Below are 15344 nucleotides of genomic sequence, written 5' to 3'. Positions count from 1 at the left end.
AACGCGCAACACGATGCGCTCGGATGCTTCTCGTCTCGGTTTCACGTTGCGCCACGATGATTGACAGATCGCGGCTTTGATTTGCGGATGCCAGCCGGTTACAACCCCCCCACACCCGTGTTTTGCGTTTGTTCCTGCGTTGCTATTTCGGGGAACAACCACCCCGGGTGGTAAACCTCGAAAACATGCCCCCCTTTAGTTTAGTTTCAGACGAGACTAACTGACGGTGAACGGTGGTACGGAGGTACCACCACTTGGCGATATCAGCATCCAACCAGCGTAGCCAACTGCCAACGAGTTAATGGCGCTAGGCGCTTAAAATTCGTTGAATAATCCCCACAAAACGAAAACCGTCATAAAATGGCGCCAGTAGTAAATGTATGCTGCCACCTCGTGCCAGATTGATGAATGGCGTTTTGCATTCGAATGCGCCAGATCGTGTTTTGTAGTGGAGTGGTGTTACCTAGCCAAATCGATCGGGATGCCGATGGCGCAGGCCTTGACTGCACTAGCCATTGCCAAGACAATTGATTAATTGGTTATTGCTGTTGGTGTGGAACGCTGCCCGTACAAGTTGAAATATACTGTTCTCGATGGAAATTTGAGTTCTGATTAATGGCGTCTACATTGGGCAATCTTGAGCAGTATATTTCGATGCGCGTTGTTTTAATTTATGTTGAATGTAATTAATTTTATCGAAAGATATTTTAGGAGTGGTGCTTTAGTGTCCTATTTTGATGATTTATATTTCACCAGCACACCAGACATGATTGCATTAGTTAGGTTCTAGTAACAAGCAGCGTAAATTTGAAGGAAAAGGATGGAAGGAATGCTGCTTTTCCTCGCAGGTGAATCGAGTGATGAACCATATATCGAACGAAGAAGGATTACATTACTGTAGGATTACATTTGTTTGAATACTTGTTGCTTATCATGAAGTTTGTTTAATAGAAGCTTTTGAATTTACAATTATCGTGCAATGCCTGTTGTAGAGTAAATGTTTAAAACAGTATTGCTGCGTTCAGTTGATTTTCTTCAGTGTCCTTCAGCATCTGAATCCCTTTTGTGAACATCCTTGTGAACAATTGTGGATAACATCATTTGGTTAACCTTTTTTATGACTCTTCTCTTATTCTGATCTCCTCTTTATCTCATTTTAGTTCTCGACCGAACCATCAACCACATCGCGGTTCAGTTCGTTGAGTTCGACGAGCAGCTACCGGCCATCGTATGGCGCGAGCACGTATCGCACGCCCCGGACGGCAACGACTGCCGGTACGACACCCGCCCCCAGCTCCACCGTATCCTCCTTCATCAGCCGCTACTCGAACCTGGCGTCCACCGATAAAGACAAAGATAAAGCGAAGGAAGAGGAACGCCGCAAGGAGCGTGAACAGAGGGAACGGGAACGCGAAAAGGAGCGCGACCGAGAGAAGGAACGATTAATCGAAACGTCCAAAAAGCTCGAAGCCGAATTGAAGGAAGCCAAACCGGTGACACTAAAAAAATCCAGCCTTATCGCGGCCAAATACGGTTCCACCAAAGACCTTCCTTCTGGTGACGATGCCAGTGCGTCCACAACGACAACGACAGCGAAGGCCAAGACCGGAGTGTCCACCAGCGGAGTCACCAAACCGAAGAAGGACAATGCGCCTCCGGTTACGTTCACCACACGGTATGGGCGTGCCGGGGTGACACGCGATAAGTCGCGTGAACCGAGCCCCGCAACACGGTCATCCGGTTCCGGTTCCGGTTCCTCGAGCTCGGTAGCGCCACCCCGGACAAGGCAGCGTGAACCCAGCCCGGCCGCCATGCCCGTGACGGAGCGAGCTCGTTCACGCGATCCCAGCCCAGCCGTGGAGAGTAAACGTACCGGAGGGTACGCACTGGCCATCGCCAGCAAGCTTTCCGGAGCGTCCAAGCAAAGCACCGCAGCACCGCAGAACGAGTACCGGCGGCAATCGTCGGGCACCGCGTTCGCCCAAACCCGTGCACGATCCCGTGATCCTAGTCCAACGGTACGAACGCGCACCTCACGGGAACCAAGTCCAGCGGAGAACCGAAGGATACAGTTGGCCAACAAAATGATTGCGACAGCGGCACGTTCTCGCGATCCAAGTCCGGCCGCTGGTCAACAACACAAATTGGCGGCCAAATCGGAACCAAAACAACGCTTTAGCAGCTCGATCACAATCAAACCAACCGCGGGGACAGTCCGATCACGAGATCCTAGTCCTGCGCCGAAGGAATCGAGGAAGATTCCCACTTTCAATTCGGCAAACAGTAACAAGCTACGGTCGCGCGATCCAAGTCCTGCGGCTGGAGGACGAGTGTCACGTGCCGAAACCACGGCCAAATCCCAAATCACGCTAGCGAGTAAAAAGACCCGTGATCCAAGTCCAGCCCTCAGCTTGAAGGTGCGAAGTCGCGATCCGAGTCCAGCTCAAACTAATCGTCGCACTTCCCGTGAACCAAGTCCGGCGGAATCGGTCCGTGAGAAGTACGGGCTGGGCGGTGGAACGGGACCATACCGACCGTACAGCCGTACCAACAGTACCGGACTCGCTGTTTCGAGCAGTCGATTTGGAACTGGCAGTGCGAGTCCCGTTCCTAAAAGTCCGATCGCGGACATTGCGTTGTCGTACATGACGTCGAGTGAAGCGATCGCGGCACGGACTTCGAGACCTTCATCGCGCCTCAAGTTGAACTCACAGTCCCGCGACAGTCCCTCCCAGTGTTCGTCTCCGTTGACTACGAGTCAGATCTTTCCACCGGAACCGACCACTCGACGAAATGGTGCTGCTGCTGCGGTGGCGACAGAGAGCGGAACTTCAAAACCAGAACGTTCCAGCTCCTCCGAAGGAACCTCAACTGCCACTTCATCGTCATCCTCCGAAGAGGAGTCGTCGACGGAAGAAACGGAAAGTAGCGTAGAACCGGAACCAAAGATTTTCATCGAAGTGACGCTCGTTACGCGCGGAACTTCACCAACGCCTCCCGGCGCAACTCCACTGATCCGTGCACGCCGAGCGGAAATGTGTAAAACGATCGAAAAGACGATCCAGAAGCAGTTACTGCCGGTACAGACGGCAGATAAGCAGATCCAGTCGGACCGATTGGATGATTCCACGCGCTATCTGCGCTACAATCAACCATCGAGCCGGAGTTGGTCACCGATGTTGGCTTCGTCGCCAACCCTCGGTTATACGCGCTACTCGAGCGCTTCCTCGCGGTACAGTCGCGACAGTCCCGGTTTGAGCCGGGAACCGAGTGTCTGTTCGACGAAAAGTGAAGCGACGACGGTATCCTCGCCGTCAGACTCAAAGCCAGCACTGTCCACACTGGCGGCGCGTGTCAAGGAGCTTAGCCTTTCGAAATCGAGCAGCGCCAGATCGACACCGAGCCGTGCATCCCCCGCAGCGGCAACGGGAGCCAAATCGAGGGTCTCACCTCCGCAGAAACAGAAATCACCCGAGAAGCCACCACCGGGCCCAACGAAAGATGCAACCTCACCGGTGAAATCGGTCGCCAACAAGGACTTCCGGAAGTCGGCATTAAATATGGGACCGGCACCGGATCGGCCACGCAAATCTTCGACTTCGTCGTCGTCGTCTTCATCCAGCAAATCGACAGGCTCTTCGTCGTCAACCTCGACCGCTACACCGGTCGCTGGACAAGAGAACAACTCTGGCAGTCGTATTCCACAGCAGAGTAGAGCGAGCCACCAGAATGGCGTAGCCGGAGTGCGTCGCTCGGATCGAAGTGCTTCGACAAGCTCCGAGGATACGAGCGCAGGATCCGCTTCCGGTACGGACACCGATCGAGAGGCATCTGTAAACCGTCAGCTGCAGGATGAAACGACGAACGAAGGCCAGGAAGGAGGGAACGAAGACTCCGCCGCGAACGCCAACAACGAGCTGCTGATGCGTGCGATTCAACTGGCGACAAATTTCGTGAACAATCAGAACAGAACAACGTCGACGAGCAGTTGGTATGACAATGCGAGCACCACATCGGTCATTTCGGATGGTGCTTTGACGGCGGATGGTAGCAGAACGGGCTGGGAAGCCGGCACCCACTACATGGAGAGTATTAAGGATGATTCCAGTGACGAGGAAGAGGACGAAGAGGAGGACGAAGAGGATGAGCAAGGAGTGAGGAAGCAGGGACCACTGTCGGAGCTACAGCAGGCCACCTGGTGGCGACGATCAGGGAGTGGCCTCTTCGAGGAGCATCCACCGGTACAGGCCGTCACGATGCAAGAAACACTGCCAAGTGCTCGCAGCTTCAGTTACCGTATCCGTCGGGTCGAATCTGGTGAAAAACCGTGGTGGTTAGCGGAGGAAAGTAAACCGAGTGCAGGAGAGGAAGAGCAACAGGAAAACAGACCATCAAGCGGACAGCAATCGAATGGAGAGCAGCAGCAGCAGCAGACAACGACGGATGATGGCCGTAGTACCGGAACGGCGAGCCTGTTCGATACACTGAGCCCATTCCGTCCGATCCGGGTGACTCGTATCGAGTCCGGTGAGCGGGCGTGGTGGATGAAGAGCTCCGAGAATGTGGCAGCAAAGGCCAAAGAGCTGAGCGATGGTAGTGGAGGTGCAAGTAAAGAACCTTCGCCAGCGATCAGTGGTCAGGGCAGCGATCGGAAGAGCAAAAGTCCCGGCTATACCGTCTACACACTGGAAGCGGAAGATGAGGCCTGGTGGGAGGAAGCGATGGCGGAGTTGAAGCGCAAAGAACAATCATCCGCCAGTGGATCGAGTAGCGGTACCTCTTCCGCGAGCCGTGCAGCTTCGAAGGAAGCGACTCCGGAGCGTGGACGTGGTCAATCGGTTCGGATTACGCACGTACGCTCCGGTGATAAGGCTTGGTGGTTGTACAGCTCAGACAAGGACACGGAAGATGAGGAGCAGCAGCAAAAAGAGGAGCAGAAAGATGGAGAAACAGAGGAACAACAGCAACAGAATGTGGAGGATACGGGTAGCGGTGGTGGCAGTGGTGGTCGGGCCTCGAGGGCAGACTCGTTGCGCGAGTGTAGCCCGGTGAAAGCGAAACCCTTCCGAATCACGCGGATCGAATCCGGTGAGCAACCGTGGTGGATGCTGGAAACTTCCTCCGATGCACCGGCGACCGTTCTGTCACGATCGGGCTCTCGGTCGAACGTGGTGAGCCGCTCGAACAGCTTCAGCAGTAACTCGAACGCCAACACGGCCAAAACCAGTCCCACAAAGTACCGCATAACGCGTGTCGAGTCCGGTGAGAAGGCCTGGTGGATGGACGGAGGATCCGAGGATGGACCATCCTCCGGTGGCAGTCCACGGAAGCTGTCCGCTTTCGTCGAGAAGCACGGTGAAGAGGAGGCCGATCTGCAGAGTGCCGACATCGAGGCACAAGTTGAGGCGGAACTGCAGAACATCACCAAACTGGTGGCTGGGCTGCCCAAGTTCCCGACTGGCGAGTACGCGATCGAGCAAATGTCACCCTCGGAAACACCTCCCCTCGGGGATCGTGCCAGTCCGGAAGGGGTTGAGGATAGTAGCCGCCGGATGGACACCGATCGAGCATCTTCGCCGTACGATAACATTCCGTCAACTGCTGCCATCACTACCAACACCAATGGGGCCGCTCAAGGAGCTCCTCCTCCTCCTCCTCCGGTTATTACGATCGGTGACAGGAACACGAACACCGCGATCATCAATGGAGGATCACGGAAGGACACACAATCGCCGCTCTTCATTTCGCGCCACACGAACATCGATGATCTGCTCGGTGGTTCCTGCCACCCGCTGAGTCCCATGATGGATCGCATGTTCATCATGGACGATCTCCAGGAGATCTCGCCGAAGGATGTGCGCGTACACGACAACGCGCCGCACTTCATTGATTACGATGTTCAGAGGTGAGTTTCTAGCGCGGACGCGCACCGCACGTGGCGGTTGGTGTCTTCGCTACCAATTCACCACGCTGTAGATTCACGTTTGGGGCCGAATTTTACTAATCCTTTGGCGTGGTTTCGGTTTTCTCGTTGCAGATCTGGCAGCATGGCGAAGGTAAGTAAACAAACCGCCAAACTGGCCCACCAAAACACTCCCCTTTCCTTGTACTACATGATCATAGAGACGTTACCTCGAGGTGTGTGAGAGGAGTGATCGCGAGAAATGAAATGAGAACGTTTCTTGGTATTTTTAAATGCAGCCAACGGCCATGGCTCACTGGCACCAGCGTGAGTCATCGCGCCCTTTGGCACAACCGCGCACGAGGATTCTTTACGGAGATCGTGGGCGATATGTGGTTGATGCTCCGCTGGCTGGTGAATGATGCGTGCAGAGCGTACACGAACGGTCACGGGCTTGGCGTGAATCTCATTTTCCACGGTTTCGTGTGGTGATGGTGATCGTGGACGGTAATTTGTAAGATGTTGGCCGTTCGAGAAGGTGGTTTGTTTGGATCTTGCGATGATCTTGCGATTGCACTGTGCTTCCGGGAAGTCACACGATCTTTTGGGGTTTTTTGCTCGGTACGATTGGGCAACACCTTGCGGTATATTTTTGGCAGTTATTCTACGCGCAATAGGCGTGGATGTTTTGCGTTGTATGCGTCAAATGGTCGTGTGATACATGATTGTATTCATTTTTGAGTTCATAGCCCATTACACGTAGCAAACCATTGACATAATCTAGTTAACAACGTTATCTGTTGGCCATTTGGTTATTATAATCCATGAATTACCGATAAAATGTGTTGATTGATAATAATAATGAAGATGATGTAAATATTGTGTTATAGTAATCATGATACTGTTTTAGCTTTTGTCGTGAAAAAAAAATTACCAATAGCAGACTGTTTTACTTTTTACAAACTTTTCACATATAAAATTGATATGGCTATTTTCCTTACATAAGAGCTCAAAATGAACATCGTGGAGGAATCGTTCCTGATTAATTTTAATGTCACGCTGGCAATGTTAGTTAAGAAGTTGCTCAAAAATCCACCTTTTAATTTTTTTTTACTTATTGTGATCGCATATTTGATTGATAATCATACATTTGGAAAAACAATGCACATCTTCTAAAACAGAAGTTACTGTAAAGAGAATGTGGAACTCCAGACATTAGTGAACATTTTTTTACCTATCACTTTTAGCAGACGACGCCACCAATCGTTATGACCGTTAACCTTCTCTTCTTTTGCGCACCCCTCCTCTCGAACACGACCTACATGAGCCGTGGGTGTGCTTTGCGATGATGATACATGCAAACGTCGCACTCGCAACGCATCAGCACGCCTGGCCCGTCTGTCAGTCTAGCTGTCTACGGTAAAAAGATATTTTACCGGCCAAGCAAATCATCGCCGTGACGTGTGCTTCTGGAGCAGCAGCAGCAACAGCAGCAGTCACCTCGGAACGTGTTGTGGCACGTTGTTGCACCCATCGTCGAGGCCAAGACACTGGAATAGCTAACGAACGGACGGCCATGCGAGCAGCCGAGTGAGAGTGTCATCAAGCGTAAACCGTGCACATCATCTGGCAAGGATTTATGGCGGAGCTGGGCGCGCACCACGCCGAGGGTACGCGCTCGCGAGCGATTTGGTTAGTTTGTAATTGATCCTCCAGGCCAGTCCGTGGCTGTATGTTCCCGTGGTGCGGATGATCTTCTACAGATGGTACCGCGAGCTTAGCACGTAACTCGGTAGCATCTCATAGATCAACACGCGCAAGCAATCGCGCGGTTGGTTTTTAATTGGCCACGATCGTTCTTTAATAGAAAACGATCTGCACACGATCACTATCGCGGTCGCCTCCTAATCTAATGGCACAATTGCGTCTCGGACAAATGCAATCGCATCGCACCAACCAGATCTCGCCGACAGCTGGCAAAGAGTGTGTTCTCTGACGTCAGCCCGCGATACCAGGCACCAGATGTGTCTGGGTTGGAGTTGTTTTTTTTTTTTTGGGGGGCGAGGCAAACAACGAAATTTTCCTGTTATTTTATCGCTTTAAAAATAGTCATTATTGCATCACACCCGACCGGCAGTCGGGTGCGTCTTGATAGTTTCACCCCGCAGCCGGCCAACCAAGATCGATCGATCGAGGGATTGGCGTAGTTGGTGTGCGAGTGGTGAAAGGTTGGAAAGGTTGGTGGAACGTCGACGACCGACTGGAATAGAGAGGCGCGAGAACAAATATGCGGAGAGCCGCAACGAGTCACAGCGATGTAGGAATGAGTTGGCGCACTACCTCATCCGTACTGTCGGTACGGTACTCTCGCCACCGAGAGCGTACAGAGAGTTTCGGGGGTGGCAATAAGCAAATAGCGAAGCACCGACCCACCGACGGACCGCTCTACACCGGTACACCGAACGGGGGGTAGGTAACGCACATCAAACGGTCAATATTTGCACTTCCGTTTCCTCCCTCCCTTCCCACTGCTGGGGGCATCAAGGTCTGCCAGAACGGTCCGTACGTGCTGACTTGGCAACCCGAGATCCGGAGGCTGCCTATGCGGGGTGTGCGGTGAGTGATGATCATTTTCTTTCTTTCTTTGTTGGCCTTGGTGCTACAAAAAGGGCAACAATGTTTGTGGTACACACTACGGCTACACCGGTCTCGCGGAATGGATTCGCGAAGCCCACTCAGCTCCACGCACACGTACAAACACCACTTCGACTCCAGTTGGCATTATGGGCCGCTCGTTGTTGACAGAGAAAAATCGAAAAATTGAGCATCGGAGGCTCAGATTTACCCGCGGGCCCTGTACGGTGGATACTGGACAAACCCCGGAGCCCGGTAGAGTCCACGGTTTCTTGTGAGTGACGGATGATGATGACGCGAAAGTCTCCGAGTCATCGAGAGATCAATTCTCTCGTAGAGCAAGCCGTAAGATCGCAAAGAGAACGTCAAGCAGCAGCAACTGCAACTGCAGCAGCATACTTGACACTTGGATAGTGCCCATAATACCACCGGGTGCATGCGAATGCAGTCAGCATGTGGTGGTGACAGCTGTGTGGACGTTGCCAGTTCCAGTTCCAGGCCAGGATTTCAGGTTACTGATCGCTTCATTTTCAATTAGCAAACTGAAGCATAAATCTGATCGACTATTCCCGAATGATAACTGGATGGCACCAGGAATAGACACTTGAACTGTGTGTGCGCGTCCACAATCTATTCCCCTTATCTTGTAGCCCATAAAGCTTATAAGCATTTGCCCCTCCCAAGCCTCGATGCGATATGCTATCGTCGATCGATTTCGCAGCCGGTAAGCGGGCAGTTATCAGGGTTCAGTAGTTGGAAGAGCAGAGCAGCGCCGGCTCCTCAGTGGTGGAGAAGAACTGGAGAGTTCGTTTCGTACCACCGCGAACGGCTCCCCCCCCCCCCCCCCCAAAACTCGTTCCGAACTCCCGTTCCCGTTCACGAGCGTGCCCGACGAATGCTCACCTGTGCGGAGAGTACACGTTGCCGTTGGCCAGCCGCGTTACCTTCCTCGGTGGAGCGACCGGCCGGCTTCGGCATTCATCGCGCGATCGTTGAGCCGCACGAACCGACGAACCGTTGGAGAGCGAGCGCGAGCGATCTTGTGGGGCGCGATCGTTTACTTTGAAAGGATTGTCCGTAGCACCGTTGCATTGCGATCATCTGCCGGCGTTGGTGTGAAAGTGCAGTCCCAGTGTGGGGTGAAACCAGAACATCCTCTCGAAACGCAGAAGTGGCCAATACGTTGGTGAAGCATAGTGTGATCGCCGAAGCTGCAACTGTGGCAAGTGGTACCAGTTCTGTCCCAGAAGGTGTGTGCGACATAAATCGTGTCTCTGTTTGTCGGTGCCGGTGGGTGTATTTGTGCACCGGTGTTTGTGTTTCTTTGGGTGTGTCTGTGTGTACAGAGAAAACGAAACGAAAAAAAAAGGAATTTTCATTCAGATTTTTCCTCCTCCACTCAGTATTTTGCCTTGTCTTGCCTTTTGTGACCATAAAGTGAAGTGAAACACGCACCTCTGCATATAATCCGTTCCTTCACTTCCATTGTGCAGTTGCTCTTGTTGTTGTTGTTAACCGGTACCATCTGTCTGTAAGGGTGCGCCCCACGGTGGTTTCACCGGAAAGTGAAGTAAGTAAAACTTCTTCCGGAGCGGAGGCAGAATGGAACGACTACTGCTGCTGCTGCCGCTGCTGCGCCCTGTTCGCCGCCTTCCGAAATGGACCGTCCGGATTATTTATGCTCTGCGCACTGCCCAGTCCGTTCTGTATCTTCTTCTCCTACTCTCCGCTTCTTTTCGGCGCTGTTCCGCTCTTCTCCGTTTTTTGGGTAGTTTTTTGGGGGAAGGGTGTTGTTCTTTGTCCAGGGAGAAAAAAAAGTAAAAGTTAAATCTCTTTCCCCGGGGCATCTGCTGCCGGGCCGGTTGCTTATTCTTTTTCGTGGGCTAATATGCTGGGCGTGCAAATTCCGGGTGTAAGGAGCAAAAAAGGGAACGGAAACGTGCCTCTGAAGGTCACTCGATGTGTGTGTTTGTGTCTCTGTGTGTAACGAGATTAGTATTTGAAGGAAAATGCTTCACCACAAGCGTAACCATTGAGCACTTTTGTTGTTAAGTCGGCATTCGGTGACCGCAGCACGAAAAACGTTTCCCCAACACTCACGCGAGAGGCTTGCACGGAATTGCATAATAAATACGGTGACCACGAGCCAACCGCTCTGGCCACGGAAAGGTGTTTAAGAATTCATGCTCACGAAGGAGCAGCAACGTGGCAGCACTGGCAACGTAGAACCCGAGCGCTACTAGAAAATTAAATTATATGCAATCACTCTCGGACAGAGAGACAGAGATAAGCAATAAAATAGTAGAAACAGTGGAGCAAGAGAGAGACAACCAATAGGGGGGCCGGTTGTAGAACATAAAATAGAAAGCAATACACAGCGCACAGCGCGGCGCGTTCTAGGCTCGTACCAAGACACACGAAACCAAGCGCCACGGTCCGGTTCCCGGTCCGGACCGGTGTGACGCCTTTCAAGGCCTCGCGAGTGCTGTTCGCTAGCCTCACCCCCAGCTTCGGTCGGTCGGTCGGTCGGTCGGGGGTGTGTGACTGTGGCTTCGAACTGAACAGCTGCTGCTGGTGGCCGTTCCGGTATCGAGCCACCCATCGGGAGCCCGTCGCAGCGCCATTGCATTCGTGTACTAGTTGTTTGGTGACCCCGAAGGTTGACAGTTCAGCACACTCACTCACTGGCGGCAGGCAGTGATGGTGACGTGTTCGAGAGCCGTGGCCAAGTTTCTGGTTTTCGTTTATCGGCCACTCCGAGCGAGACCGGGACAGACTGTGCGAAGTGCGTAACGCCTTTCTCCGTTACTGGACGATTTGTTTGGACAAGCTGCCGGTGGAACCGTGCAAACCGCCATGAGTGTATGTGTGCGTGGATAGTGTAAACAGATTGGGCCACGTTTTGCATCGGAGATAAGCGGTGCTTTTGGGGCTAATGTGTGTTCCACGAACCAGCATTAATCATAATGGAAGGTAGAACATCAGTTGACGATTGCGTCGGAACTGGCGATGCGTCAGTACAAACATCCCTTGCGGGTAAACTATCAAAAAACGGTATCCATCCAGTTTGTTAGCGATGAGTTGTCGCTCACAAAACTGAATTTCTGTTTGGTTTTCTGGGCCAGAAATTGTGTCACAACGTACCAACGTGATCGAGATGAATGAACTATTTTCGATCGCGCCCAAGACATCCAAATGATGAACCACCTGTTGGGCCATAAATATATATTTACGAGCCATCACCTTCTTCTTCTTGCCAAAATAAGACTGTGGCTGTCGACAGTTTTCTAAATCAGCAGTAGAAGGGGTTACACACCGTCCTCCTTGCACCTTCTGCTTGTATGTGGTGCAATGGCTCCGTGCACTCGGTTCTTCGGGTCCGAGAATAGAATATTGATTTATGCGCCCCAACCTTCCCTGGGGCACCACCATCATTGGATCGGCTTCTACCGTTTCGGTCTGGTCACGGTGAGTGTGTCTCTTGGATTTAAAGTCTAGATCCCTCTCGAACGAAGCTACCTGGCTGGCTGTCTGGCTGGAAGGGGTGCTGATCGGAGGGTTGTGCAGCGTTCTCTGCGCTGCGATCTGCGATCTGTCAGAGTACCACACGGCTTAGACGCTCGCCTAGTACGAAGTTCATTTACTTCTTCTCCCTCGTTTTTTGGTGTTGCTTCAACTACAACGAGCCAGTTCAGAGTGCTGTGCAGGCGCTGCTGTTGCCCTTTTGTGCCAATTTCATGCTTCTCCGGTCGCCGGAGTAGTGGTACTGTGCCACGGAGAACTAACAGTCGACTTAGAAGAACCGTTTTCACGTTCCGCAAACCACCCACCGCCGTTAGAAGAGCGCAACCACGACCACGACCACGTCCACGGGAGTTCAACGTGCAGCGACGACGAGTGAACCGTTTAGACGTTTAGCTTGAGTGGCTCTTTGCTGTTCGCTGTTGGTTGGTTGGTTGGTTGGTAGGCTTTCGTTACACCAGATCCAGATCGATGAAAAATGGTGCCTTTGACCTCTGGTTCCGGCTCTCTGTGCGCAGTGGTGAAAAGCAGAAGTAGAGACGGTGAGAAGGTGGTCTACGCTTCGCTCTTCAACTGCTGCTAATCCCGGTAAACGATCGCGATGCGAAGCGAAAACCAAAACAAAGACAAGACTCCGGCTCACTAGCATCCACCGCATCCAAATCAGATCATAATTCCCCTCGCCAGCTACCGCACCATTCCACGTTCTATGTCATCTGGAGCCCGCTCCTCGTCGCCGTCACCATCGTTGTCGTCGTTCCGGAACGCGATGGCTTATTTATCGATTTGCCGCTTTCGCGACGATTCGCGCGAGTTTCGATCTGCTTCGAGGTTCGGCTACGCTGCTCTTGAACTTGAATCGATTTGTTTATACCTCGCCAGTCCCTTTGCTAGGGGAATCCAGCGTTCTCGCTGTTTCTACCGAGGCGAGGGCCCACGGTTCGTTCGATCTGGCCGCGGAACATTATTACATGTTTTGCGCTAAATTATCATCTAGCAATCGGCCGGCTGGAGAGGACCTTCGAAGGGACCCAGGGATCGTCGAGCGCAGACGAGTTCATTGATAAACCTCGAAGCCAGCGTTTATGATCGGCGCGATCGAAGGTGATTGTATTCGCAGCGTAGCGCAGCGCAGCGAGCGTCGCAGGTTCGGTTTCGGTGTTCAGTTCGCTGTCCTGGGAAACAGGTTTTCCTTGCTGGCACAAACCAGCTGCCTCGAGCCCGTTTGCACACACCGAATCGTACATAAGCATGCCCACCAGGGTCTGGGGGCCTTCCCTTCTTTGCCTCTTCTTTTTGGATGATTTTTGCTAGCTGGCTGGCTGGCTGGCTGGCTGGCTGGCTGGCTGGACGACGACACAACGACGACAACGGACGATCCCGGGAGCCTTCGAGAGGAGGAAGAATTGCACACAAGAACCGGGACCATGCTCCGGGTCCGGGTTCGGGTCCGGTGGGAAAGGAACAGGTTTGCGGTGGTGGCTTACGGAAGGGCACAACACAAGGAATGGAGCAGCAGCGGGAAGCAGCACCATAAACCTGTTCCTCGTTGTTTTGGGATGATGTGATTTCTGTGTGGCTGTGACCGGGTTCTCCACCACTCCTTTCTCCATTCCCTGCTGCAGATTGTACCACGGAGTGTTGGGTCTCCGGTAGTCTGGAAGAGGCTGCAACTCGCGGACGGACGGTATGTGTAACAGTTGCAGATCGCCAATCGATGTGTTTAAACTTGTGGAGAACTTGCTGGTGGAGCGATCATGTGTCTGATCTGTGCCAATGCTCGTTTGAGTATGTGTATGTGATTGAGGTCTCTGTATCTTGGTGAGCACTGGAGCCTCCAATGGACCTCGGATGGAACACAGTTTGATGTTTTGGTGGGAAGACGATGCACCAGTTCTTCTGGACGCCAATTCCACGCGATGTCACCATCATTTAACTGTTCTCTCTCTCTCATTCTCTTGACAATGGAACCCAAAAACGATGTTCAGAATACAAACATGATTGCCATTGGCACTGGAAAGGGGAAGAGACAACCGAGTACCGCTCAGGGATCCACGGGATTCCGAACCAGGACAGTGGTTGACGATGGAATATTCATAAGCGACAGTCCGTGGGTTGCGTGTCGGAGGCTGAAAATGCGTTTGGTTCTTCCGGTTCTCCGTTGCTTCGTTGTCCTTTGCTCTCTTTCCAAAAAATATACCGAATAAACTGGACTGGGCTCTGGGAAGACTGGCCGTACGTGTTCCGGCGTAATAATGAAACAGATCGCAGGTGCAGGAACATCGAAAACATCGCATGATGCTGGGTAATTGAATGAGTGTGGGCCATCGGGAGTGATTGTGTGACGTGGACAGTGCATATTGTATGGATGCAACTCGTTCCATTATTTTTGACTCAAAAAGGAGTTTTCTTTTAAAGAGCTCTTCGTTTTCTTCCAACAGTTTCAGGCAGATTATCTTTTTTTTGTAGCTCTATGATGTCCAGTTGTCTTTCTTCAATTATCTTTTGGTCCATTCAGTTGCGAAGTTTTGAACCAAGACTTGCACGAAGCACACAAGAAATTCATTCGCAATAGTTTTATTGTAGTCCTATGATTAGAGAAGATATTTGTATAAGTTTTAAATGTAGTTAAAGCTCATAAAAACTGATAAAGAGCAAGATATATGCGATAAATTATACACTGTAGACACCAGCTACGAACTGCAAACTGGTGTACTGTAGACACCAGCTACGAACTGCAACAGTTTGAAAAACGAGGTAGTGAAATGAAGCTCTCGGCCTAAAACAAATTAAGCAACGTTGCTATCACACATCACATCACACTTTGCCAATCCATTCACACATCTAAGCGAGCAAAATGAGAAGCGCAAAACAGCGCAAGAAAGCGCGAGTCATACTCCCAAGCCTGAGGCTCCTGGGTGCTGGGTTCTGGCAGATCCATCCCCCGGAGCGATTAAACACAATTACAAACCAATGCCCCAGTCACCGGAAGCATCTCTCCGGTGTTGTTGTTGTTGTTGCTGCTGCTCTTTTAGCCTCCTTCTTTGCCTTTGCCGTTCCCATGGCCCCTCGAGAGAGTGGTGCTGGCACAAGAATGAACTGAACTCCAGGACCTACAGCCGGAAGAATAATTAAGGCCCGGCACGCTGTTAGAACATTAAAATCATCGCAACAGGTAGCTACGGCTACGGTCATCCGCTGCTCCATCCGAAAGACGGTGCGGAAAAGCGAGGATAAGGAAAAACATAAAATTACTCGTCAAAATTATCCATCAACCACACACCCA

General features: G+C 51.9%; 1 protein-coding gene across 11 annotated transcripts in view; it reads left to right on the top strand.

Moving 5' to 3' along the window:
- Positions 1-15344, top strand: part of LOC126574684 (FH1/FH2 domain-containing protein 3) — an 82880-nt gene that overhangs the window by 11985 nt on the left and 55551 nt on the right. For 7 of the 11 annotated variants that reach the window (XM_050235020.1, XM_050235021.1, XM_050235022.1 and 4 more), the window contains 2 exons: positions 1161-5905; positions 6038-6056. In XM_050235020.1, the coding sequence (XP_050090977.1) occupies positions 1161-5905; positions 6038-6056 (4764 nt within the window). Of the gene's footprint in view, positions 1-1160; positions 5906-6037; positions 6057-9540; positions 9787-9870; positions 10107-11228; positions 11322-15344 lie in introns of those variants that run through there. The other 4 variants (XM_050235023.1, XM_050235026.1, XM_050235024.1 and 1 more) reach the window with 3 other exon arrangements.

This window comes from Anopheles aquasalis, chromosome 3, assembly GCF_943734665.1.
Source record: "Anopheles aquasalis chromosome 3, idAnoAquaMG_Q_19, whole genome shotgun sequence".
NCBI classification, from domain to species: domain Eukaryota; kingdom Metazoa; phylum Arthropoda; class Insecta; order Diptera; family Culicidae; genus Anopheles; species Anopheles aquasalis.
The sequence above is the reverse complement of the archived record's forward strand: the minus strand, read 5'-3'. Positions and strand labels throughout refer to the sequence as shown.